This window comes from Nannobrachium achirus (genome assembly GCF_963921795.1).
Source record: "Nannobrachium achirus genome assembly, chromosome: 15".
NCBI lineage: Eukaryota > Metazoa > Chordata > Actinopteri > Myctophiformes > Myctophidae > Nannobrachium > Nannobrachium achirus.
In genome coordinates, this window is record NC_137822.1 from 35,195,362 (window position 1) to 35,219,978 (window position 24,617).

General features: G+C 42.0%; 2 protein-coding genes across 2 annotated transcripts; both read left to right on the forward strand.

Moving 5' to 3' along the window:
• The first annotated feature begins 222 nt into the window (after positions 1-222).
• Positions 223-3,548, forward strand: rpl37 (ribosomal protein L37). The gene is made up of 4 exons (XM_080742630.1): positions 223-288; positions 1,623-1,758; positions 2,560-2,644; positions 3,377-3,548. The coding sequence occupies exons 1-4, from the start codon at positions 286-288 to the stop codon at positions 3,444-3,446; spliced, it is 294 nt and encodes a 97-aa protein (XP_080598756.1). The 5' UTR covers positions 223-285; the 3' UTR covers positions 3,447-3,548.
• A 1,186-nt stretch (positions 3,549-4,734) lies between these two features.
• Positions 4,735-23,129, forward strand: LOC308299800 (prostaglandin G/H synthase 1-like; the record flags this gene model as incomplete). Its single annotated transcript, XM_080743586.1, has 11 exons — positions 4,735-4,747; positions 5,126-5,206; positions 8,956-9,072; positions 10,569-10,709; positions 11,520-11,663; positions 14,180-14,361; positions 16,536-16,619; positions 18,561-18,807; positions 19,445-19,731; positions 21,169-21,316; positions 22,780-23,129. 11 exons carry the CDS (start codon positions 4,735-4,737, stop codon positions 23,127-23,129), a joined length of 1,794 nt encoding a protein of 597 aa, XP_080599712.1.
• Positions 23,130-24,617: the final 1,488 nt, after the last annotated feature.

Below are 24,617 nucleotides of genomic sequence, written 5' to 3' on the forward strand. Positions count from 1 at the left end.
GGATAGCATAATGTACCTGTAATCGGATTGCAGAGTATTTTGTAGGATTGAATCCTACAACATACACAGCACATTCAACAATCAATATTATTATTATTGTATTTAAATACGTGAATGTAAACTAGGAACAGCACTTGTGATTTTAATCTGAGAATAAATAAAACATTCTACATAAATAAACATCACGCGGTGACAGTTGTACGTTACACAGGAAACAGCACGGATCTAATTTAATGCGGCACACCCTCCTCTTCCGTCCTCTTTTCCCATCGCTTCAGGAAGAAAATGGTACGGTGAAACACCACCAGAGAGAAATCTCTAAACATCTGCTTAATATGTGCTTTATCCGAACTGAACTGTGGCCCGATAAGTACATTTGATAGATGATTATATTTTGGCGTTAGTATTGTTTGCGATTAAAATGGCTTTTGCGTTCAATTTCAGTGGATGTTGTTACATACATCCAATGCTCTGTCGCTAACGAGACATAGCGCAGCCATGTTGTTTACATGTGTGTTTTATCATTATGAGAAATGAGCAGCGCAGTGAGCAACGTTACCTTGGCCGTGAATCAGTTAAACTGAATTTATAAGTTAAGTTACAAAAAATATCAATGTGAGCAGCGTTGGGCAGTAGCTTAGCTATAAGTTGCTAAGCTATGTGCTAGCTTGACTACATTTCCCAGCCGGCTATGGCTACTGGTTAGCTTCACTGCTTTCAGAGTGATGTTTTGAAGTAGCTACATGTGTGCATCACTTTATTTTCACTCAGTGACATGTGAGCACAGTGAAATGACCAGAAGTAGTAGTTATCGGGGCTTATAAGTTGCTAAGCTATGAACCAGCTTGACTACATTTCCCAGCCGCGTATGGCTAGCTTCACTGCTTTCAGATTGATGATGTTTTGAAGTAGTCGCATGTGCATCACATTGTTTTCACTCAGTGACACATGTCAGCATAATGAAATAACCAGTAGTTTTGATCATGTTTGGAATCACGTTTTAAAGCCTTTGGTTTTGCACAGTTGTATACAACTTGCATGTTTCATTCAATCACTCAATGAAATCCTCTGCTACATTATCAACTAGGTTAGGTTCAATGTAGCCTCAAATCTATCAAGCTGCTACTACTTCTAAGTGACTAGGGTTTTAGTGTTTCTAAGTTTTATGAAGAGCACAACTTGTTGTTTAGGGCAGTGTTTATCAAACTTTTAAATGACGAGGTCTCCCTTAAATCTTGACCGTGTACAAATGGACCTGTTGGGGTTAATTTGGTTCCATTTGTACACTGTCAGAGTTACAGACTTCTTGTATGGGTCCATTCAGACCCCCTTAAAGGAACCCACAGAGTTCCTGGAATCCACTTTGAGAAACACTGGTTTAGGTGGCTAACTTATTAAATTGGCTTAGTTTCCCAACACACACTTTATGTGACTTGTTTGCTGTCAATCGTCTTGTCAATGATGCTATCAAATACAAATGTCTGAACTTATGAATTTTCAGTGATTCCATTTATATTTATACTGAGACAAGACATTGCAGCCCAGTGGTTGTATCATATGTGGTGTCAATGTTGACCTGGAGGAGTTAAGTCTAACTTGGTAACTGAACTTGTATATTCCAGACGAAGGGAACATCCTCCTTTGGAAAGCGGCGCAACAAGACGCACACCTTGTGCCGTCGCTGTGGATCCAAGGCCTATCACCTGCAGAAGTCCAGCTGCGGAAAGTGTGGCTATCCAGAGAAACGCAAGAGAAAGTGTAAGTACTGTCTGGCCTGCACACAAAGGAATTCGACCGCTGCAAAGTACACCGTCCTTTAAACCAGTAATGTGACAAAGTTGATCCTCAGATACTTGGTTTGACCTGTCAGGAGTGTGCTTGCACTTTTCACATTTTCAAGGGGTACTGATTGTGATCTACTGAAAGTGTAGTGAGATTCTTTCTCAGGTCATGCCTGTAATTGTTTGGTTAAGCACACTACAGCCTGCTAAAAGTTGATCCTCAGATACTAAGTTTGACCTGTCAGGAGTGTGCTTGCACTTTACAAAATGTTTAAGGGGTTAAGTACTGATTGTGTAGTGAGTGTAGTGAGATTCTTTCTCAGGTCATGCCTGTAATTGTTTGCTTAAGCAGTAAGCACAGTACAGCCTGCTAATACTTGTGGAAATATCTGTAGCTTGTATTCTTTGAAATGTCAAGATCAATGTAATTTAAATAACCGCTCCTTAGCTGACCAGACAGTCAGACATTACGCTGTATGTGACTTGTAAGTGCTGCCAAGTGTCTTGTCAATGATGCTATCAAATAAAAATGTCTGAATCTGTTTGATTTTTCAGTGATAATAAATCTATTTACTGAGACAAGACATTTCAGCCAAGCATGGTCTTACGCAGTGATTATTTCTCAGCTCATACCTGTAATGGCCTACATAATGTTTAAGCACACTAGAGCCTGCTAATACTTATGTAAATATCTGTAGCTTATATTCTTGGAGGTGTAAGGAAGAGATGTCATTAAATGCCTGCCCCTCACTGACCTGACGTTATTTTGTACTTGCAGACAACTGGAGTGCTAAGGCCAAGAGGAGGAACACCACCGGCACTGGCCGTCTGAGACACCTGAAGGTCGTCTACCGCAGATTCAGGTTTGTACTCTTACTTGGTTGATCCCATTGCAATGGAACACAGTTGTGGTTAGAGAGAAAATTATTGCACTTGTATTCTTTGACATGTCAGTAACTAGTAACTGTTTTAATTGGTTGGCCAACACTGTATACGACTTGTAATTGCTGCCAATTGTCTTGTCAATGATGTTATCAATTTATAAATGTCTGAATCTGTCTGATTTTTCAGTGATAATGAATGTTTTTACTGAGACAAGACATTGCAGCAATGATGCACTGGTTAAATACCAGAGTTAAATATTTTTAGTTTGGATTATCCAGTTCTTACCACATATACCATGACGACCTGTCCAATATATACTTTGACCAATCATAACACAGGTTTCATTCAGGTTGTAAATAGATCTGAAAATCATCAGTATCTAACCGTATTCGGGGTTTAACTCTGTAGCATCCTACTTGTCTTGCTGTTGCAATTGTTCTTTGACTGACCTGCCCTGTGAACTTATGATGTGAAATCTAGGCTGAGCCTCTAGTTAAGAAGCATGTTTTAAAATGAGAGGTACACACATCTCCAGCCTTGGTTTTCCATGTTTTCTAGGATTAGATGGTCTTCAGGATAGAAAACCGGCAGTAGCAGAGAAACAGACTTGGGAACCACTGCTTAAAATGTTAAATGGAAAAATGTGCTGCTGTTAGTACGCTTTATCTCACAGGCAATCAATCTCATTCTTTTCCTCTTTGTTTACCTAGGAATGGCTTCCGTGAGGGAACTACCCCCAAACCAAGGCGGGCAGCAGTTGCCGCGTCCAGCGCATCCTAAGTGATCAGCGTGATGTGTTGCCACTTGGGCAAAGCCAACATGTTCCTGGTGTTTAAGAGTTGCTGCACCGTTTGTGCGAAATAAATGTGTCAGTTAATTTGAGTCCTGTCTGTCTTTTGATTTTTATGCATCAGTGAATCAGAAACTACTTTATTGTCACGTAACTGGTCTATAGTGAAGTGTAGTATACACAAGTAACAAGGTGATTTCTAGCTACCGTATACTAGTACTTGTAATGATGCCTATTGCCTACAAAACCTCCAATGTCTTTGACATTATCTCATCTTAATTGTCAGTGTAAATGTTGATCATTAAAGGTTTACAGTGTTAAGATTCTATTCCAACAGGAACCACTCTTGACATTAATTTGAGCTTTACATGGGTTTCTCAAAGGATTCATTGGTGGTTGAAGCAATTGTCTTTGGTTTTTAATGACCCTTCAAGGGCTTTTGAGAAACTAGGATTTCTCATTCACTAACTTGTAAACAATCACTCATACAGGTACAAGCAGCAAATATTTGTGTATAGGTGACACAAGATGACACCAATGCTGAATTATATGAAAACATGGTAAATGCAGTTTAGTGATCTCACCATGTTTTTGGGCATTGTATTGATAGAGAACTCATGACATGTACCCATCTAAATAGATGAACAAAACTAGTACCCATCTCAATACATGAACAATATAATATATAAATTCACATGACAAAGACAAGATAAACTTGTTTTGATACCATACCTGAGTCATAGACACCATAACCAACTTTAGAAGGAATTGTAGTAGGGGAGAAAAATGTGTTATTTGATTACACTGAGGCTTTTACTAATATCAAATCTAGAACTGACCATTTATTCATTTTAAAGGGTCCAGTCATAATTTGAATGGGTTTGAAGGGTAAAGTACTGTATATATGCTATTATATATTTTCTGTATTCTATTAACTCAACAAGCAGTCTAGATTCTCCTATTGCTACATACATCCAGGGAATACATTATGTGACTCAGGTGATGGACTGTGTGGGATGTGGGAGAGGGAACTCGCATTCAATCTGTCCGTAAAGTAACATCGCAGCATTTACAGGAGGATATACAAGGATACAGACCGCACACGGAAAGTGAAACTGTTTTACTTTCAGGTACATGCATAGGCCTACTTAGGTTTATTTATGCTTGCTTGACAGGTTTCACAGGAATGTCCCAGGATAAATCTTTTGATGGTTTAATGTTTCATGCAACGGTGGAGTTGGGTCAACAGGGGGCGACAAAGACCAATATAATGTTACCATGTCCCATTGTGGTGAGTCTCCTGAGTGTGGTTATGTCTATCCTGAGCTCTCTCTGGTCCATGGGTCGCGTAGTTGGAGAAAGCAGAGATAAGAGGTACTTGTCGCTTCATGAAGCAGTCAGTTTACATTCCCGTACATGGAACAGTAGTCTTGTTCTCTAGTCCACCTTTTGATACAGGATGTGCAGATTCTGTATTGCTGCACCTTTAAAGAAGTCTAGTTTTAGGAACCAGGAATGATTGTTATGCTACTGAACCTTGACTGCTATAATGAGATGTAAGTATCCATTATTGAATTGTGAACTGTTGCTTGTCTTTTACGTGTTTGTTTTGTGTGTGTGTTTTATTTTTGTTACTGAAATGTAAAACTGTTTTTCTGTCTATGTGAAGCCTCTTTCTTAGGATCACTATGTGTTCTTTTGCTTTTGCGAGTGCCTCTATGCTCCAGCGATGAAGTCACCTCCAATACAGGTACATACTCATTGAGAAAGTGTCTTTATATTTTATAAAACATGTACCTGATTAATTCCATTCCGATTCAGGCCTGATATTTAGAAGTTATACATAGGCTACTCTAAATATTCATGCTAGATGCCTAGCTTATACCTCTTGCACTGACAAGTTGCTTTTCAATCCAGTTATAGTGTTTCCCAAACCTTTTCATTTCAAGGACCCCCAGTTTGACCACCATAACTCAGACTTGCAGACATTTGGTTCCTAACTATCAATCAATAGGGCCCCTGGGGGTCCCTGGACCCCACTTTGAGGACCAGTGCTTTATAAGCTCTACTACTGTAGTCCTTGTCATTCATTCTGTAGAACTGTAGGCTATGCGTATAGGTGTGTGTGTGTGTGTGTGTGTGTGTGTGTGTGTGTGTGTGTGTGTGTGTGTGTGTGTGGAGAGAGCAAGCATGCATGTTTAATGTGTGTGCATCCAGCCGTATTTCTCCATGGGTTCGGTTTTCGGTGAGCTAGTCTAGTCTTGTGCATTCTTTTATAGGATTCCAAATGAAGACTAGCCTGGAGTGATCGTTATAGAACAAAACGGAACAAAACATTCTGTCTTGACCTGCTTGATAGGAGGCCAAGGCAAATTAAATGTAGTTTCTTTTAAGGACTCACTAGAACAGGGGTCCGCAACCATTACCCTCCCCAGAGCCAATGCAGGCACCTACAGGGGCGTCACAAGTGGGGGAAAGTGGGACTGAGTTACTAGGGCCCAAGATGGAGGGGCCTTAATTATTGTATACTTTAGTTATTGAAAAATCACAGTGCGGCACAGAGTGCCGCGCTGCAAGCTTGTAGATCTTGCTTCTGGGGGGTCCCTGGAACAAAATATTTTGAGATGGGGGTCCGTGGCCAAATACATATCATTTTGGGGGTCCTTCACGTGAAAAAGTTTGAGTACCACTGACATAGAAACATAGTTAAAACATAGAAAGATTTGAAATATTCAAAGAATTTTCACGATTTAAAAGAAACTAGCCCTTACCCGTTCAAAGATATGAGCTCCGAAATGATGTGCAGTGTGTGGGTTATGGGATGTGCACTGTGCACACAGTATATGAGGGATGGAAAGTAACTTTAACTGGTGCTTGCATGCTAATATGTAGGAGCATCAATGTAAGAAATACCCGTTCCATTTAACGGCTACAGAGATACTGTGTACCGATCTGCATGATTTTTGGACAACATCTGTAACAGGGCCAGAACCCCCCCCCCCCCCCCCGCCCGCCCGCCCGCCTGCCCGCCTGCACACACACACACACACACACACTCCCCCCCCCCCCCCCCCCCCCGTGTGTGTGTGTGTGTCACAAAAGGTACTGTAGGCTAAATAGATATAGATACACCATAAAAATGCTATTATACAGCATACGATTTGTGAAAGTGACAAACGGGCTTCACAGTTATGTCAGGTGTGTTCATATGCTGATGGTGATGCGATTTCAGATCAATTGCTCCAGCCACCGAGGAGAAACGCTGTTTCATACAGACAGACACTCACTCACTCAGACAGACATTCGCAAAATTATAGTATAGATAGCAGATCTACAAGCTCGCGGTGCCGCGCTGTGAGCTTGTATATCTGCTATTTTTCAACAGTTAAAACACAAAATGTGAGTGAATCCTTGTACCCAGGGCCCAGAATTTGGTGCGACACCCCTGGGCACCTGTGCCTAAAGTTGCCTACCCCTGCACTAGACCAATGGTTCTCAACCTTTTCAGGTCGTGACCCCCAAAATAATCATATTTTAACTGGTGACCCCTCACCCCGACGAGCGCTAAGAGTTATACAAAATTACATTTTGTATAACACGGTTCTATTGTGCGAGTCGTTGTGAGCATGTAGATCTGCTATTTTCACAATTTCTTCCTCTAATATTTGACATTTTAGAGGTATTTAAAAAGTCCTTAAATTGTCACTTTAGAAATGTGCATATACCCTCTATACACTTACTGTATGTTAAGTCATACAAACATGTTAACATACTGTATGTTGGTCTGCTTACTGTTGAGTGAGAAAGGAATGTTAACATTAAGCTAAACATCTGGGGACCCCCCACAATAATTTGGGGACCCCTCTGGGGGTCCCGACCCCTAGGTTGAGAACCACTGCACTAGACAATGATGTGAACTTCACATCATTCTCTACTAGTTCACATTGTGAAGGGATGCCAGAATAGCCTGCAACCTTGGACAGGGAAGGAAGGGATCATTATTATGCAACAAAGTGTACTTATTTTCAGTAGAATGTGTACCAACAATGAGTCACACCTGTAAGATTCCTTGCACTTTCTTCTTGCAATAATTAACTTACAGGAAGGGTTTCATGTGTGAGCACTAAGTTTAACCACTTAAACCCTATACTTACGCTAGTTGACTGGAGGCCCCCAGGAGTCTATACTTTGCTCTACACCAATTACTCTTTGCCGAAAATAGATGATCTACATCAGTCCCAATGTACTGCGTTGTTGTGACAATTGTGAATCTGAGTTATTTTGTACTGAATGTTCACCTAAGAAAAGGGGCGCTTCAGGGTTCAACTTAAGTGCATCTTGATCTGCTGAGATAGATGGTAAGCTGACCTGTTGTTTACATAACATTTCCGTAGCCATGGAAAGGTTTATGTTCTGTGGACCGGAAAAAAGACATGTCCTTGCCTGTTTGAGGGTGATGCTTTGAGGGGAAACTGGGAAAGTTCTCCCAACCCATTACATGTATCTTGTAATCTGCATATTTGGTTCCTAAATGCAGCATTTACAACTAAATTTCCCCCTTGGGATAATAAAGGTATCTATCTATCTATCTACAGTAATTAGACTAGATTACCCCAGTCACCACACGTAACATGGCATCCCCCATCTGTAATGCCACACCCTAATTTATTGTGTAATGTTACAAGTGTGTGCACAAACATACATATTTGGACTTGAGCAATGACACAGACCTAACCGCAAACCTAATTTACATAAGAGAGGGTCTCCCCCCCAATTGATATTTTTTGTTGTTGCATTTATTCACTACATCTAGTTCTAGATAGCTCGCTCTCCTCTGATTCACTGTTTTACTAGTGTAGGTGTGAGAGAGAGAACGAGAGAAGGGGGAGAGGGGGGAGAGAGAGAGGGGGGGCAGTGAACAAAGATCCCTTTGTTTGGTTATTATTTGTTAAACTTGTGTTGCTAGGATGCTTGTTCGTACAAGTTTACTGACATACAAACCTCACATACATGAAATAAGGTTCCTCATCTTCCCACCAAAGCGTTAAGTCTTGACGTCTGTTAGTTACGATTCACATTTCCGATTATCTAAATTCTTGTTCTGTACATTCTGTTCGATAATGATCTGACTAGGATTTCTATTATTATCAACATCACGTCACCAGGGGTAGAAAAAGTAATTTTTCCCTCTGAGATGTAGTGGAGTAGAAGTAAAAATTGGACATACACCACTGCACCTCACATCACTTTCAACCCAGGGTCCCTATTTTGGGTTTGCCATGACTCATTATAGGCAACAAATGTCATAATGTTTTCAAAATGAGCTAAATTGCATATCTACAAGCTCACAATGTGTCACACCATGACATTGCATGACAAGTATATAGGTGATTAAGAAGTCAAGTAGGATCATAGACGTGCACGGTTGATAGAGTTTCAGCCTTGGAACGTTTCTTCAGCTCTCTTTGACCGGGCTTGTTTTTCTTGTTCTCCTTGCAGTGAATCCCTGCTGTCATTTCCCTTGCCAGCACTGGGGAGTGTGTGTAAGGTACGGCCTGGACAGATATGAGTGTGACTGCACTCGCACCGGCTACTATGGGGAAAACTGCACTATCCGTGAGTCCAATATCCTTTTGGGATCAATTCACATAATCCTTTAATAAACATATACATTGAAAGGAATGCTAAATATTGATGCTATTTCCTTTCACTTTAGACGTCTAGTTAGAGTAACTCACATCCAAGTTCAGGGAACATTGCATGATCAAAAAATAGGATGATAACATGTAGATGTGAATGTTTGGAAGATTGGAAGCTACAGTGTTTTGGTCTGGAAGAGAAAACCATTGGCCCCCTCCTTGTATCTACTTCATATTTACATTGTAGTGTCTAATTCTAAGGGTCTGCTTCATATTAACAAGTATCAGCGACGCAGTTCATAATCAAATGTGAAATAGTTGGCCCCTAATTTATGCAATTACCAGTACATCACCCTTGCTAAGTGGAATGGTGTTCAAGCAGTGCTGTAACTGAAAACAAGCAATAGAAAAGAATGTGGAACAGAGTTCATATGCCAAAGACAATGAGTTAATGAACGGATGGACGTGAATGGATGAATCAATTGAAAACTGGGTGATACATTTATCATCTTCATTTCCAGCATAGGAGTGGCCTTGTGGAACTAAAAGTACTTGAAGCTAAACGTGTTTCATGAAACAGAATCCACCCTCAAAATTGTTTTCTAAAGGCCTAGGCCCTACCTTAAAACTAAGCTCTAAAAATGATTGGTATGATTGGTCAAGGAGGTAGTAGGGGAGTTGTGAGCAAGTAAGCAAGCAAGCAACATTACAGTATTAAAAACTATATATATACTGTATAGCAGGGGTCTTCAACCGGGGGTCCGGGACCCTTAGGGGGTCCTCAGAGTTACTACAGGGGGTCCTCCAAATGTTTGTGTGATAGAAACCTTTTTAGTCCTTTTTTATATTAACCACTTGAACCCTCCGTCCATATTCTGAGAACTTTAGCCAAAAATAGCAGATCTACAAGCTCACAACGCCTCGAAGCGCGAGGCGTTGTGAGCTTGTAGATCGGCTATTTTCGGCAAAGAAAGGTTTGGTGTAGAGGGGAAAAAAGAGCACATTAGGTATACAGAGTGATAGGTCAAGTTTATTGACGGTTCAAGACGTTAAATATCTGGAAAATTTACATGAGCCCAAAATACACAGATGATTGTGCTGTCAAACGATGAAACTATATGGTATATTAGCCTGGCGTTGCTCATACTAATTCCTCACTGCGTATCGGATATTAGTCTGGACTCGCGGGCAGAATTTTCATTCTTTCATTCATGTGGGTTAAAAAAATGGCTCCGGACACGATTGGATAGACCAGACGAATACCAGACGAATTGGTTCCCCCAAATTTTGGGGGAGAGGAAATGGATTCACAATTGAGCAGGGCCAGACTCATATTCGCCACGGACAAGTTTTTTTGCCCAGGCGGATTGGTCTGGTTCCAGGCTAGGTATCTATGGGTTGTGGGGGGGTCCCTGCTTCATCTCTGTATATTATTATGATTATGTGATTATGTACTGTGCTGTGCGTCCTCAGCGGAGTTCTGGTCCAGTGTACGGCAGCTCTTGAAACCCAGTCCGGATGCCATCCATTACTTCCTGACCCATTTCAAGTGGTTCTGGGACGTCATCAACGGCACCTTCCTCCGGGACGTTCTAATGCGGCTCGTTCTCACAGGTCCACCATCTATAATGATCACTTTGAATACATCTTTATTGCCTTAGTTTTTATCTCCCATGTCCAAATCATTATGCTTAATTCAGGGTATGGTTACACATGGACGACTAAAAGTAACATCCGGGTCCTGTCCATCCTGAAGGGATGAAGCTTCTGATTGCGGTGCATTGGTGCGCCACATGCCATCGTGTGGAGATTAAGGTCTCGGAGGCGATGGGCAAGTAGACCTATAGGTCATGTTCTACCTGCCCAAAGGTCAAGCCCAGTTGCCCACTTGCCCGAAAAGTAAATCATCCATTGAATCACTGTTCAATTTAACACTTAATCTTTTGTGCGATTAAGAACATGTCATACCTCAATTTGTATGCCAAATACCCTACATAGCTATGAATATAACTATGGGTTCACACTTGATATTTTATATTTTTAAGTGCAGCAGCAGTGAAAACAGCAAATTATAGGTCAACAGTGCTCTTAGTTTACATTCCACAGAACAGAAGACAGAGCACTCGGCCACGTTCAGGTGTTTAGACGGAGATCTCGTGTTGCGCTAGACACAGATGGTTGAGACTCTCTCAAATGCACACTTGCCCTGTTTTGGCAACCTGAAAGCAATATCTCCCAAAAGTTTTATTTACCTGCCAAGGGCAGGTGTGCAACCCTTAGTGTTGGCCACTCCCACACCATTGTGCATGTGCGACCATACCCAGAATGCTTTGTTTAATGAATTAGGCTTCATACAATGGCCTAATCCTAAAATACGTACCTAATATACAAACCTGTTATAGATGTTTGATGTGTGTTTTACAGCTAGGTCCAACTTGATCCCCAGCCCTCCTACCTTCAACTCCAAGTATGGGTACCTAAGCTGGGAATCTTACTACAACGTGAGCTACTACACTCGTATCCTACCCCCTGTGCCCGAGGACTGCCCTACCCCTTTGGGGGTCAAAGGTTAGGCATCGTTATGTCATGTCAGTAATGTGTAGAACAGTGGTTCTCAAACCTGGGTGTCGGGACTCCCAGGGGGGTCCCCAAATTATTTTGGGGGTCCCCAGATGATTAGCTTAATGTGCAACATTGTTTTCTCACTCAACAGTAAACAAATTACCATAAAGTTGAAGTGTATAGCATATTTCCAAAATGTCAATTTAAGGACTTTTTAATACATTTAAAATGACAAATTAAACATTGGCCAAATTGTCAAATATTAGTGGCAGAAATTGTGAAAATAGCCGATCTACATGCTCACAACGCCTTGTGATAATAGTTAATCTAATGCCTCAACTCTTAGTGCTCGTCAGGGTGGGGGGTCCCCAGTTAAAATATGATTATTTTGGGGGTTGCGGCCTGAAAAGGTTGAGAACCAATGGTGTAGAACCTTTATTAGCTGGTTTTTATTAACCACTTTCTACGTCTTCTAGGGATGGCTTTCCCAAGTGCAAATGTGTGCCAAGCTAAATCATTGTTTCAATATAAGCCAATTACCAAAGATGGGTCCTTTTGTTTAGGTTTATCAAACTCAATACTTCCATACATTTCAAGTAAATATAACTTCCAGCTATTCATGCAAAACATAATGCATCCCTACCTCTGTGCCATTATAGGCAAACAATTTCAAAACATTTAAAAAATAGCAGATCTACTACAAGGCAAGCGCTATGAGCTTGTGTGACTGCTATTTTCACTATTCGTTGTAAAACGAATAAAGAAAACACTGTGTTTTGTAGAAATCATTATGTTAGGCTGTGCAACATAATGAATAATCTTTCTGCTGGCGGAACTTACTCCATGATTAGCTACTGTGTTTTATCAATTGAGACCTTATTCACAATTGTGACATCAGCAGTGACCTTGAACTAAGATTGCACTGCGTAAGCTGTATCAGCCATGTTTTGACAAATATACAGACTACAGTGATTCCCAAACACTGGGTCGGGACTGGGTTGTGAGTAAATAGCATCTTTTTCCTACAGGATGACAACTTACAGGGCCTTGTTTTTGTCCATGCCTCATCCTAAACTCCTTTACATCCTTTTTACTATATTTGAAAAACATTTTAAAATAGTTTAACTAGGCGATCTACATCGACACGTTGTGAGCTTGTAGATTGTATATTTGAAGTAGCCTATTTTAGAACGTTTTTTAAAATAGTAAAAAAGGGATAAGGGTAAGGCACAGATGAACGTTTTACAAAAGAATTTCAGAAAGTTTCATATTAAGGATTAGTGAAACAAGCTGATCGAACAGATAAGCCATTTTAAACGGGGCATGATGAGCTATTGATTCATGGAGTATTTTCATACGTTTGTGTTCCGGGGAGACACCCTTAATGTATTTGCTGGGTTTCGAGCTAACAAGGTTTGGGAACCCCTGGACCAGATGTCAGTCTGGTATTATAATATATACGTGTATACCAGATGTGAGTTATGCTGCGAATGGGTGTTGAATGCAGTTTTTACTATGTTGAAAGAAATGCAAATGCCCCTCTTTCCATGCCATACCTGAAGGCAGCATTGAAGAGAATTGCCTTGTCCAAACTCTCCTGAACTTGAATGCAGCATCTTACAGTTTACAGTTTAGGCATTTAGCAGACGCTTTTAATCCAAAGTGACTTACAATAAGCAGATAACATCACAATAATAAACAAGATAATATGTCAGCACATCATCAACAATATAACAAATGCAAATGTATATCTATCTAGAAAAAACACAATATAATCAAAGTTCTTAAAAACCTAAAAACAAAAACAAATGCTAACTAGCTTCATGTATGGTCATTGATTTTTTTTCTGTAGTGCTAAGGGTTTAGGTGGAGTCTGAAAAGGTGAGTCGTCAGTCCACGGCGAAAGCTAGCGAGTGAGTCCGTTGTTCTAACTGCGACAGGGAGTTTATTCCACAACTTGGGGGCCAGGAGGGCAGAATTGCCCTCTCTGTGTAGAAATTCATGCCGTTACGCCACATCTTCACTATTCACTTCATTATGCTTCGTTCAGTGTGGCTCCGACCTCCAAGCTCACAACGTGTCGCTGTGCGACGGATTGTGAGCTTGGACTCTGGAGGTCTGCTATTTTCAATATTTTCACCAAAAGAATTTTAGAAATGTCAGCCCCTGTCCATAATATACAATGATCACTTTAGTTTGAATACATCCTTATTGCCTTTTTTTTGCGTTGTGAGCTTGGAGGTCTGCTATTTTCGATATTTTCACCAAAACGCCCTTTTAGAAATGTATATACACTATATAATGATCACTTTGAATACATCTTTATTGCCTCTTTTTATGTCCAAATCGTTATGCTTAATTCAGGGTATGGTCACACATGGACGACTAAAACAGCTGTGCCCTTCCTGTTCACTTCCATTCTACCGCGAGCGAAGGGATTATATTGTTCTGCTATTTTCGATATTTTCACCAAAAGGCCCTTTTAGAAATGTCAGCCCCTGCCTCTCTAACATTCTCTGCAGGCAAGGCAGTGCTGCCCAGCCCTGAGCTGCTGGTGGAGAAGCTGCTGCTGAGAAAGACCTTCAGACCAGACCCGCAGGGCAGCAACCTCATGTTTGCCTTCTTCGCTCAGCACTTCACTCACCAGTTCTTTAAGACGCACAACAGCATGGGCCTGGGCTACACCAAAGCTCTAGCACATGGGGTTCGTTTTATTTATTTATAATATTTTATTTTGTCTCGCAAAGGAGATGGCGATAGCTCGCCGAATTTAACAATGTTCATGTCCGAAATCACATGCTACTATTTATAATGCCAAATTAGTATGTGGGACTTTTTAGTATGCTCGAAAGCTTAGTGGCTACTCTCAATAGTATGTGAAATGCATACTACATTTGAGAAATATTACAATATTACAGTATGCAATACTGGGCAGCACCCTAGTATAAATGTCCCACAGTGCAGTTTGGTAGCTGTGAGGAGGACGAGGACAAACAGTGTTTGACACAAAGCTCTTTATTATTTAAACTAGAAGCTGGGACAGCGTCTAGTCGGCGACCTGGCCAACTCGGGAACAATGTAAATAGGGAATGAATGCCCCGCCCTTTAATGCAAACCCCATTATACCTGTTGTCATAGGATCCGTTTTGACCATCTGTTTGCGTGTGTCCATTTATGCCCATATATGGAGAGATATGTCTGTCTACGTCCATTTTCTGACATATATGGAGATCTCTGTAGGACCTGGTTTGACCATCTGTTTGCCTGTGCCCATTTATGCCCATATATGGAGTTTGCGACCTGGCCAACTCGGGAACGATGTAAATAGGGAATGAATGCCCCACCCTTTAATGCAAACCCCATTATATGGAGATCTCTGTATCTGTCTGTGTCCCTTTTATGCCCATATACTCTATCTGTGTCCATATTTTATGCCCATATGCCCATATATGGAGATCTCTGTATCTGCCCATATGCCCATATATGGAGATCTCAGTCTGTGTCCCTTTTATGCCCATATATCTGCGTCCATTTTATGCCCATATGCCCATATATGGAGATCTCTGTATCTGCCCATATGCCCATTCTCTGTATCAGTCTGTGTCCCTTTTATGCCCATATACGGAGATATCTGTCATGGAGATCTCAGTCTGTGTCCCTTTTATGCCCATATATCTGTCTGTGTCCCTTTTATGCCCATATACGGAGATATATCTGTCTGTGTCCCTTTTATGCCCATATACGGAGATATCTGTCGGGTCGAGGCAAGGCCCCTGTATTGCCCATATATGGAGATCTCTGTATCTGCCCATATGCCCATATATGGAGATCTCAGTCTGTCGGGTCGAGGCTAGGCCCCTGTATCTGCCTGCAGTGATGTCACAATGACTCAGTGCTTGCGCCCGGCACTGCAGTGATGTCACAATGAGTCAGCGCTTGCGCCGATTTTGCGCCGATTTCCGCATAAGGAGATTCCGAACGTTTCGCGCCGGTTAGGGAAAACCGCGCGTCGGGTCGGGTCGAGGCCCGGCACTGCACTCCATGCCGCGGCGGGGAACGCGCGTGCCGAATCTGAAGCCGGTGGGACGAACGGTTCTCGAGATACGCGGATTACAAACACACACGCAGAGACTTCTCGCATTTATAGATAGATAAGAAAGAGAGGTTGTGCTTCAGCAATGGGGTTTCCCAGTGGAGTGCTAGTATATGTAAGCCATTTACCATGAGAGGGAGTGGGTTGTTGGCTGATTTACCACTGTTTCAGGGTTTCGCCTCGTGCCAAACAACCCTGAAACAGTAGTAAATCAGCCAACAACCCACAACCCTCGAATGGTAAATTGCTTTTCTACCACTTCTACCATACAAATGAAAGAAAACACAGTTGTAACTTGCAAGGTTATTTAGTTACAATCATTAATTGTTTCAGTGGGCGGGGTCCATGAGCCAACTCAAGGTTGTTGCCTGATTTACCACTGTTTTAAGCCAACCAGAATCCAGTATCTGAACATGTGACCACAAAAAGTGGTAGAAATAAAAAGTAGGAATTAAAAGAATCCCAAAAAGGTAGCACATTCAAAACTTCAAATCAGTGGAGGACAAAGTTCTCATATTTCCACTTTTTTATTGGCACACACATGACGAGCCTTCATCAGATAATTCTTTTCATTATTATTTATCTGTAGTAGGCCTACCTCTGCTTTGTCACAAGATGGGGCAATTTCCTAACATTCGGTGTAATCCGATGCTTTCTGAAATGAACCATGCTGTTGAGTAAGCGATCGAAATTAGTATGTAGCATGTGATTTCGGACATATGATTTAGATCTGTTGTAGCCCATCCACCCCCTGTGACTTAACATCTGTGTTTCTCTCTCTCCAGGTGGATGCAGGCCACATCTATGGAGATAATCTGGCCCGTCAGCTCAACCTGAGACTTCACAGAGATGGGAAACTTAAGTACCAGGTGACATTGCAACACAAAGCAACAACTTTATTATGTATTGTTATTTCATCAATATATGCTTAATTATCATTTCTTATATACAAAGTGAGGATCAGGGACCCTCAGGGCCTCTAGGGGGTCCCCAGCTAAATGATTAATAGAACCAAATGTCCCCTTTTAGGTTCATGTGGGTCCGTGGCCTAATGTAGTCCTTGAAATTGAAATATTTGACAGCCACAGCCATATCTGCCCAAAACTGTCCATTCTAAGGACAGCGGCTGGGCAGCATAAATTCAATATTTATCAAGGTGTTCACCTGTATGCAGGATGGATTTACATCATTGATGTTACTGCAAGAGTGGAGAGCTTGGCACAAGAATACCAGGTTCAGGTTCAGTTTTATTGTCACACATATCCATACAGGTATAGATACAATGAAATGCTTGTGCCAGGAGCACTCTCAGCCTTATTACACAAAGACATGGTCACAATGACCGACAAGAGTGTGGACCCACATACCATGCCAGGCCACACAAGACAAGTCCCAACAACGACAATACCATACAGGGTAACAGTGTACAGTTAAAAAATGCGTACAGTGCCCATGTTTACCTACGTTTCACTTTCATCCCTTCGTTGAGCAACCTGACTGCCTGGGCAAAAAAACTATTACTGAAACGAGTGGTGTGCGATTTTATGCTCTGGTAAAGTTTTTGGGATGGGAAGAGTTTGAACAGGGAATGGGCGGGATGGCTGCTATCTTTCATGATGTTCTGAGTCTTTTTCTTGCAGCGTGTGGTATAGATTTTATGGAGCTGTGGCAATTCTGTGCCGATGATTTTAGCTGCTCTCTTCACAATCCTCTGCAGCTGTCTACCGTCCTGGACAGTCAAGTTACCAAACCACACTGTGATGCAACCTGTCAGAACACTTTCTATGGTACAACGATAGAAATTCACAAGAGCTATGGTGCTCAGGCCAAATCTCTTGAGGCGCCTCAGAAAGTACAGTCGCTGCTGTGCTTTCTTAAGAATACCTTTGGTGTTTGGAGACCATGTGAGTGTGTTTGTGATGTGTACACCCAGGAATTTGAAGCTGTCCACTATATCTACAGATGAACCGTTGATGGATAAGGGACTGTGATTAACTTTAGACTTCCTAAAGTCAACAATGATTTCCTTAGTCTTACTGACATTTAGAGAGAGGTTGTTATTCTGCCACCATAGGGTTAGCTCTTCAATTTCCCTCCTATAGGACCTCTCATCATCGTTGGATATTAAGAACACATCTGGTGCCAAGCCTGAGTTTCCCGAGTTTGAAAAGGTACTACCGCTGTGCCAACCCCGAGTTTCCCGAGTTTGGTCCGTTTTTGAAAAAAAAAATAATAATTTTTGGACCTCCAGAAATGTATTAGGCATGATCGCGATCGCGAAATTGCATGTTTAACCCCCATAGGCTACCAACCCATTCTTTCAAACATGGCAGCCATGTTTGTTTACATCTGAAGAAAACATAATGGCTGATAAATCATGAATGCCTTAACGGATTTCCAAGCGGACTTTTTTGTTTGAAAGCTGTGAACAGTGTGCACACACGTGGTGCATCATCTAGGCATGGGCATGCACTTTTTACACAATTGCGCAATTACATGGAAGTCTATGGTAACCATGGCAACGTCGGACATTGAAGAGAAGAAATCATAGCAACATAAGTGTTAAGACAGGCGACAGGTTTTTTCTTTGCTATGGGCACAATTATGGTTTCCATAAAACACAATGGCACCACACACAATTGACAGGGACATATTAAAGTTAACAGTAAAGACCCCTGAAAGCTGGTTGTAACACGGCTTAAGGACACGAGAGGCGATCCCATCAGGGCCGGCCGCCTTGTGAGTCTTACCAAGAAATAACATGAGCGACATAGAAGTTCATTTAGTATTGCCTTTCTGTCTCCCATCAGTTAATTGACGGAGAGATGTACCCTCCTCTAGTGGCTGATGCTCCGGTCAAGATGAGCTACCCCCCGGGGACCCCTCCAGAGAAGCAGCTGGCCATCGGTCAGGAGGTGTTCGGCCTCCTGCCCGGCCTGGGGCTGTACGCCACGCTGTGGCTGAGAGAACACAACCGGGTGTGTGACATCCTGAAGGCAGAGCATCCCACCTGGGACGACGACCAGCTCTTCCAAACCACACGCCTCATCATCATTGGTGAGCTGGGCCAGCGATATGAATGTACGCTGTAGGGCTGGGCGATTCATCGATTTTTAATCAAAATTGGATATAATTTTTTTGGGAAGATAAAAAAAAAGGAAATTTGTCAAATCGATTTTCATTTTAATTCAGGGTAAATCTGGTACGGATCTCGCTCATTAGAGCCTTCCACAGCCCGGTCCTCCTAAAACACAACATGGTTCTGCAATATAATAAGCCAGAGTCCGACACCAAATTAATATAATTTCTCACTTTATTAATCCCCAAATTGATCTTTCTTTGTCTACGGTTTGGACTTTATTCCAACATTTTGGAAACAATGTATTTTTTTTACCAAGAAATCAAAATCGAAATTGAAAATCGACTTTTCTGAGAAATAAATCGGGATTTTATTTTTAGTCGAACATCCCCGCGTAAACTAAGCCATATCAACCATGTTTTGTCAAATACCCCTACTAGATCAGTGACTCCCAACCTATGAGCTTCATGGCCCCCACTGATTAATAACCCTAAATCAAGATCCTCATTAAAGAACAGAGCTTAGTTGTTGCCCAGCCCACTAAACAGAATAAACATTTGTTTAGGGGCCATAATTTTCACTCTCCCTGTCTCTTTTCTGTTTGTTTTTCCCCAGGGGAGACGATACGCATTGTGATCGAGGAGTACGTTCAGCATCTGAGCGGCTACCTGCTGCAGTTGAAGTTTGATCCATCTCTGCTCTTCAACTCACAGTTCCAGTACAGCAACCGCATTGCTCTGGAGTTCAGCCAGCTCTACCACTGGCATCCCCTGATGCCCGACAGCTTTCTCATTGACGGGGATGAACTCTCCTATGAACAATTTATCTTCAATACTTCTGTTGTCACACATTATGGCGTGGAGAAATTAGTGGACGCCTTCTCACGACAAGTTTCCGGCCAGGTAAGATATTAAACATATCGTCATTGTCGGGTGGAAACCTTGTGTGTCCAAAACCGTTTGTTTTGTGTTTATCATTTAAAATAATATTTAAAGTAGTGAAAACAGCCGATCTACAAGCACACAACGCCTTGCACCGCGAGGCGTTGTGTGCTTGTAGATCTGCTGTTTTCACTACTTTTGTGCGACGGCCTTGTATGATGAAGCAGGGCTTTGCTTTGCGAACAAATTGAAACTGAATGAAACTTGGAGGTACGAGGTTTCTGCCCGACAGTGACGATATTAGAAGCTTATTTATCCAGTGAGACCTCTGATTTGCCTTTTTCTGGACAGGTAAGAATATACTGTACTTGTATTTAACGGAAAGACATTCCAGATCCTAGTTTGGACCAAGCATGAACATTTTGGAAATGTGTGCATTACTTCAGGATAGAATACAAGGTTTGCCTCCTCCTCGCCTACCAATGCATCCACAGAAACGTTCCCTCCTATCTCAAAGAACTCATTGAACCCCCAACCTCCACCCGCTCCCTCCGCTCTGGAAATTCGAACTCACTGAAAAGCAAAAAGACTAACCTCCGGACAATGGGGGACCGGGCTTTCTGCTCGGGGACTGCCCCATAGGTAGAACTCCCGTTGGGTCGAACAGCGTCGGCAGGTTAGATAATCACCCGCGAGCGTCGGCACGTTAGATAATCACCCGCGTCACGGTTACTGAGGTTAGGTTTAGGGTTAGGGTTAAGCATAGTTTTACTGAGGTTAAGATTAGGGTTTGGGTTAGAGTTTGGTGGTCGATCCAAAGGGTGTTTGACATAATGACATGTTACCTTCTGCTCAGCAGCTCCTCTGCTGTGGAAAGCCCTCCTTAGAGCACCATGCAGTCATTGTAGCCTGGGTGCCAGATACGCACGCCACTACGCCATATTGTTTGCTTTTAAGTTAAAAAATAAATCATTAATTCATTTTGGTGAATATCCATTGGTGAAGTGAATGTTAGAGGTTACATGTTACACAGGTGTGTGTGTGTGTGTGTGTGTGTGTGTGTGTGTGTGTGTGTGTGTGTGTGTGATATCAAATGTGAGCTTTGCTTTACCATAATCACAGTAATCCTATTCCATCATATCAAAGGCTTTTGGAGAGAAATGAGACAGACTCCATAGAGCACTGTAGAAGGGAGGTGTTTTTGTCTGTGTCCAGCTGAACCTTGTTAATGTTATAACATCAAGGCAACTATGTTTTTTTGGTCCTAAAAAACGCTGCTCATCAATTAATCTGATAATCGATCGATAAGGTTATCAACTTTCAGTTAATGAATTAATCGATAATTTCCATCCCTATTCCCTACATCACACCTAAAAACCTGACATGGGTCTGGCTCTAAGTGTGAACAGTGTAAAGGGTTTCAAGATGTTTTAGTAACTCTCACTGTATGTTCCACAGATAGGCGGGGCCAACAACATGCACGCTGTGGTGACCGGAGTTGCCGTTAAGGCCATCAAAGAGTCCAGAACGCTTCGTATCCAGTCCTTCAATCAGTACAGAAAACGCTTCAATCTTCAGCCTTACACATCTTTCACACAATTCACAGGTAGGGAAAAGAAATGCTTCTACAAATCACATCATAAGAGTGGAGAATGATTGATCTGAAAATGTCTTGTCTTGGCAAATACTGTACTTCACACTATACATAGAGTTGATGCCTTTTATTTGCTGTGAAAGATCCACCTGGTTCAAAAAACATTTAGCATCACCTTATCGTTGTGTAATATGTGTTTTCTCTATGAATGTACTGATGACACGAACAGCAGTTCTAATATATATTTGGGCGTCACACAAAATCAATTGTCCTGGTGTGTAAGAACATGTACAGCAGATGACCATTAAGCCTCGATCAGAGTCGGTGTAGTCTTTTTGAGTCTTTTTGAGTCATGAAACTACAACGTTACGTCATTCCTCGCGGTGAAGAGCTTTCCACCACAAGTCCCGACACATCTCTCTGTTTTTACTTTCAGACAGATAGGCTCTTCACCCCGTTCACTGATTGGTCGATCTAGACCAGTCAGTCACGGTGAATAGGACTCCACCGTGACTGACTATGATGGCCTTCACTTATTTTCTGACTTGAGGTGGGAAGCTTTCCACCTCAAATTTGCGGTGGATAGCTCTTCACCGCAGACTCTGATCGAGGCTTTAGTAGATGGGAACATCAATCAGAGCATTCTGCATAATGGAATAACCTCTGATCCAGACTGACATTTGCTCACTGCTAACAATGGAAGAAGAAATCTTACGTTTGCTTTTCTTTCTGTGGCAAGTGTATATTGTGGCTTTCGGGCATAAACCTTGTATCTACGTATTTCATCTTTTTATATTTTTGCCCTAAATGAATGGCCTATGTTATACTTTGTCATACAACACTTTATGACAGTATCACGCAAAAGTAGCGAGACTATCTATTATATTATTATAATAAATGTAATCGATTTGTTCGATTAACTTTTGAAATTACGATTTAGGCATTTAGCAGACGCTCTTAATCTAGAGCAATTTACAATAAGCAGCTAATACATCAATACAATTGGCAAGATAATACATCAACATCAGTACATTAATGCATAGGAATATCAATCTAGAAAAAAAATAATAAATAAAAGATAACGTAGGTATCAGCACCTAATCAATAAAAAACGTTATATAAAACCTAAAAAATGCTATCTACTTTTCATGTATGGTCATTCAGCAAGTGCTACGTTAAGTGCTATGAGGATGGATGGGATATATAAATTGGATAATATAATTAATGCGGTTGGATTATGGGTTATTTGCGTGGATGGATTCGGACGACATCAAAAGCCTATCCGCGCATCACTACTAGGGAGTGAATCTGCTGTTCTAAGTGCGACAGTTTGGGGGAATTGTCTAGGACGAGTGGATTTTTGTCCTGGGGTTTTAAAAGTAAAAGTGTTGCACTCTTAACTTGAGGACCTAGGAAGAGTGGGTGTGTGTAGTGCATTGGACTGGTTTTAATTCACACATCTAAATGTTTTGCAGGTGAGGAGGAGGTCGCGGGCCAACTGGAGGACATGTACGGAGACATTGACGCGCTGGAATTCTATCCCGGCTTGCTCCTGGAACGGACGCGGTCGGGGGCCATATTTGGGGAGAGCATGGTGGAGATGGGAGCGCCCTTCTCTCTGAAAGGCCTGTTAGGAAACCCCATCTGTTCTCCAGAGTACTGGAAGCCCAGCACCTTCGGAGGCCAGGTAGGGTTTGATCTGGTCCAGTCTGCCTCACTGAAGAAGCTGGTCTGCCTCAACACCAGGACGTGTCCCCCTCACGTGGCTTTCCGGGTGCCCGAAGGGACGAGTGCTCCGAACAGACATGTGGACGATGAGCTATGACACACAGGCTGTGTTCACACTGTGGCCAGTCGTGGAAAAAAGAACTCAAATGTTTAAGTAAAAGTATCAATACTGCAATGCAGAAATACTCTGTTAGGGTGCCCTCACACCAAAATACCTATGAGAGTGGAATCCGCGTTCCGCCAATGCATTTCAATGAGAATGAAGCGGTTTCATGCCAGCAGAGGATTTCTGCAAAAAACGCTCCCTTCTCATTGAAATGCATGGGCGGAACGCGGATTCCTCTCTCATAGGTATTTGGGTGTGAGGGCACCCTTACAAGTAAAAGTCCGGAATTCAAAATGTACTTGAGTAAAAGTACGAAAGTGTTGGCATCAAAAGTAAAACGACACAGAACGACCCATTTCACATGTTTTAAAATTTATAAAAATCTTTTGAAAATAGCTGATCTACAAGGTCTACAAGCCGATCTACAAGCTTGTAGATCGTCTATTTCCAAATGGCCAAAATGTATATAGGGTTGAAGCGGTTAATGTATGTTTTGTAATAATAATCAATATACAAAGTAACTAAAGTTCTCAAATAAATGTAGTGGATTAAAAGTACAATATTTAGGGGGCATGTGGCGCAGTCGGTAGGGTTGTTGCCTCACAGCTAGAAGGTCCTGGGTTCAATTCCTGCTGGGGACGCTGAGGGCGCTGTGGGCGTGTTCTCTACTCCGAGTCATCAGTGCCCATACCCTAGGTGGGGTTGGCAAAAGGGCCTTTCTGTGTGGAGTTTGCATGTTCTCCCCGTGTCCCCTAGGGTAGGTACCCTCACAAAAAACATGCAGTAATCCTGGTCTCTCTATACTGCCTTGCCCTGGCCAGCCGGGGCGCCTGATGGAGGGGAAAGGAACTGGTTAATGATGTGTTCCTTCCACGCGCTATGTCCAGCTGGGGAATCTCTCCCCTGTCAGGTGAAAAGAAGCGACTTAGACTCCTCATGCATAGAAGGACGCATGAGGTTCAGTCCGTTGCTCTCCCCAGGTTGGAAGAGGGAGTGTAGCGCCCAGGATTAGATAATTGACACCGGGTGAAAAATGGGTTACAAAATCGTGGGATAAAAATTTAGAAAAAAGAAAAGACAATACTTGGATCCAAGATGTAGTGGAGTAGAAGTAAAAGTATTGGAAATGGGAAATACTCAAGTGAAGTACAAATACCTCAAATATTTACGAAAATGTACATTGTTACTTTCCACCACTGACACTGGCTTCCCAAATCCGATATTTCTGGCCTATCCAGGATAGAATCACATTTTGTTACATGACGTCTGAACTCTGAACTAAACACATGGAAACAGATTCATGTGAATGATCTTTCAACCACATTCCAAGTGGTTTAATATGTGATTCAAATCTGATTTCTAAAGATGTCTCTGGGTCTGGAGATACGGACAATCGGACACTGAAGCCTGATTTATGTACTTGGTTGTACGTTGGTGTTGCTTGACGAAAATAGCCAATCTACAATCTCATAGATACCA

Bases quoted from the DNA above. Each gene is read 5' to 3' on its own strand.
- rpl37 (XM_080742630.1), top strand. The intron at 1,759-2,559 runs GTAAGTACTGTC...TTGTACTTGCAG, and splicing joins AGAGAAACGCAAGAGAAAGT to ACAACTGGAGTGCTAAGGCC. The intron at 2,645-3,376 runs GTTTGTACTCTT...TTGTTTACCTAG, and splicing joins GTCGTCTACCGCAGATTCAG to GAATGGCTTCCGTGAGGGAA.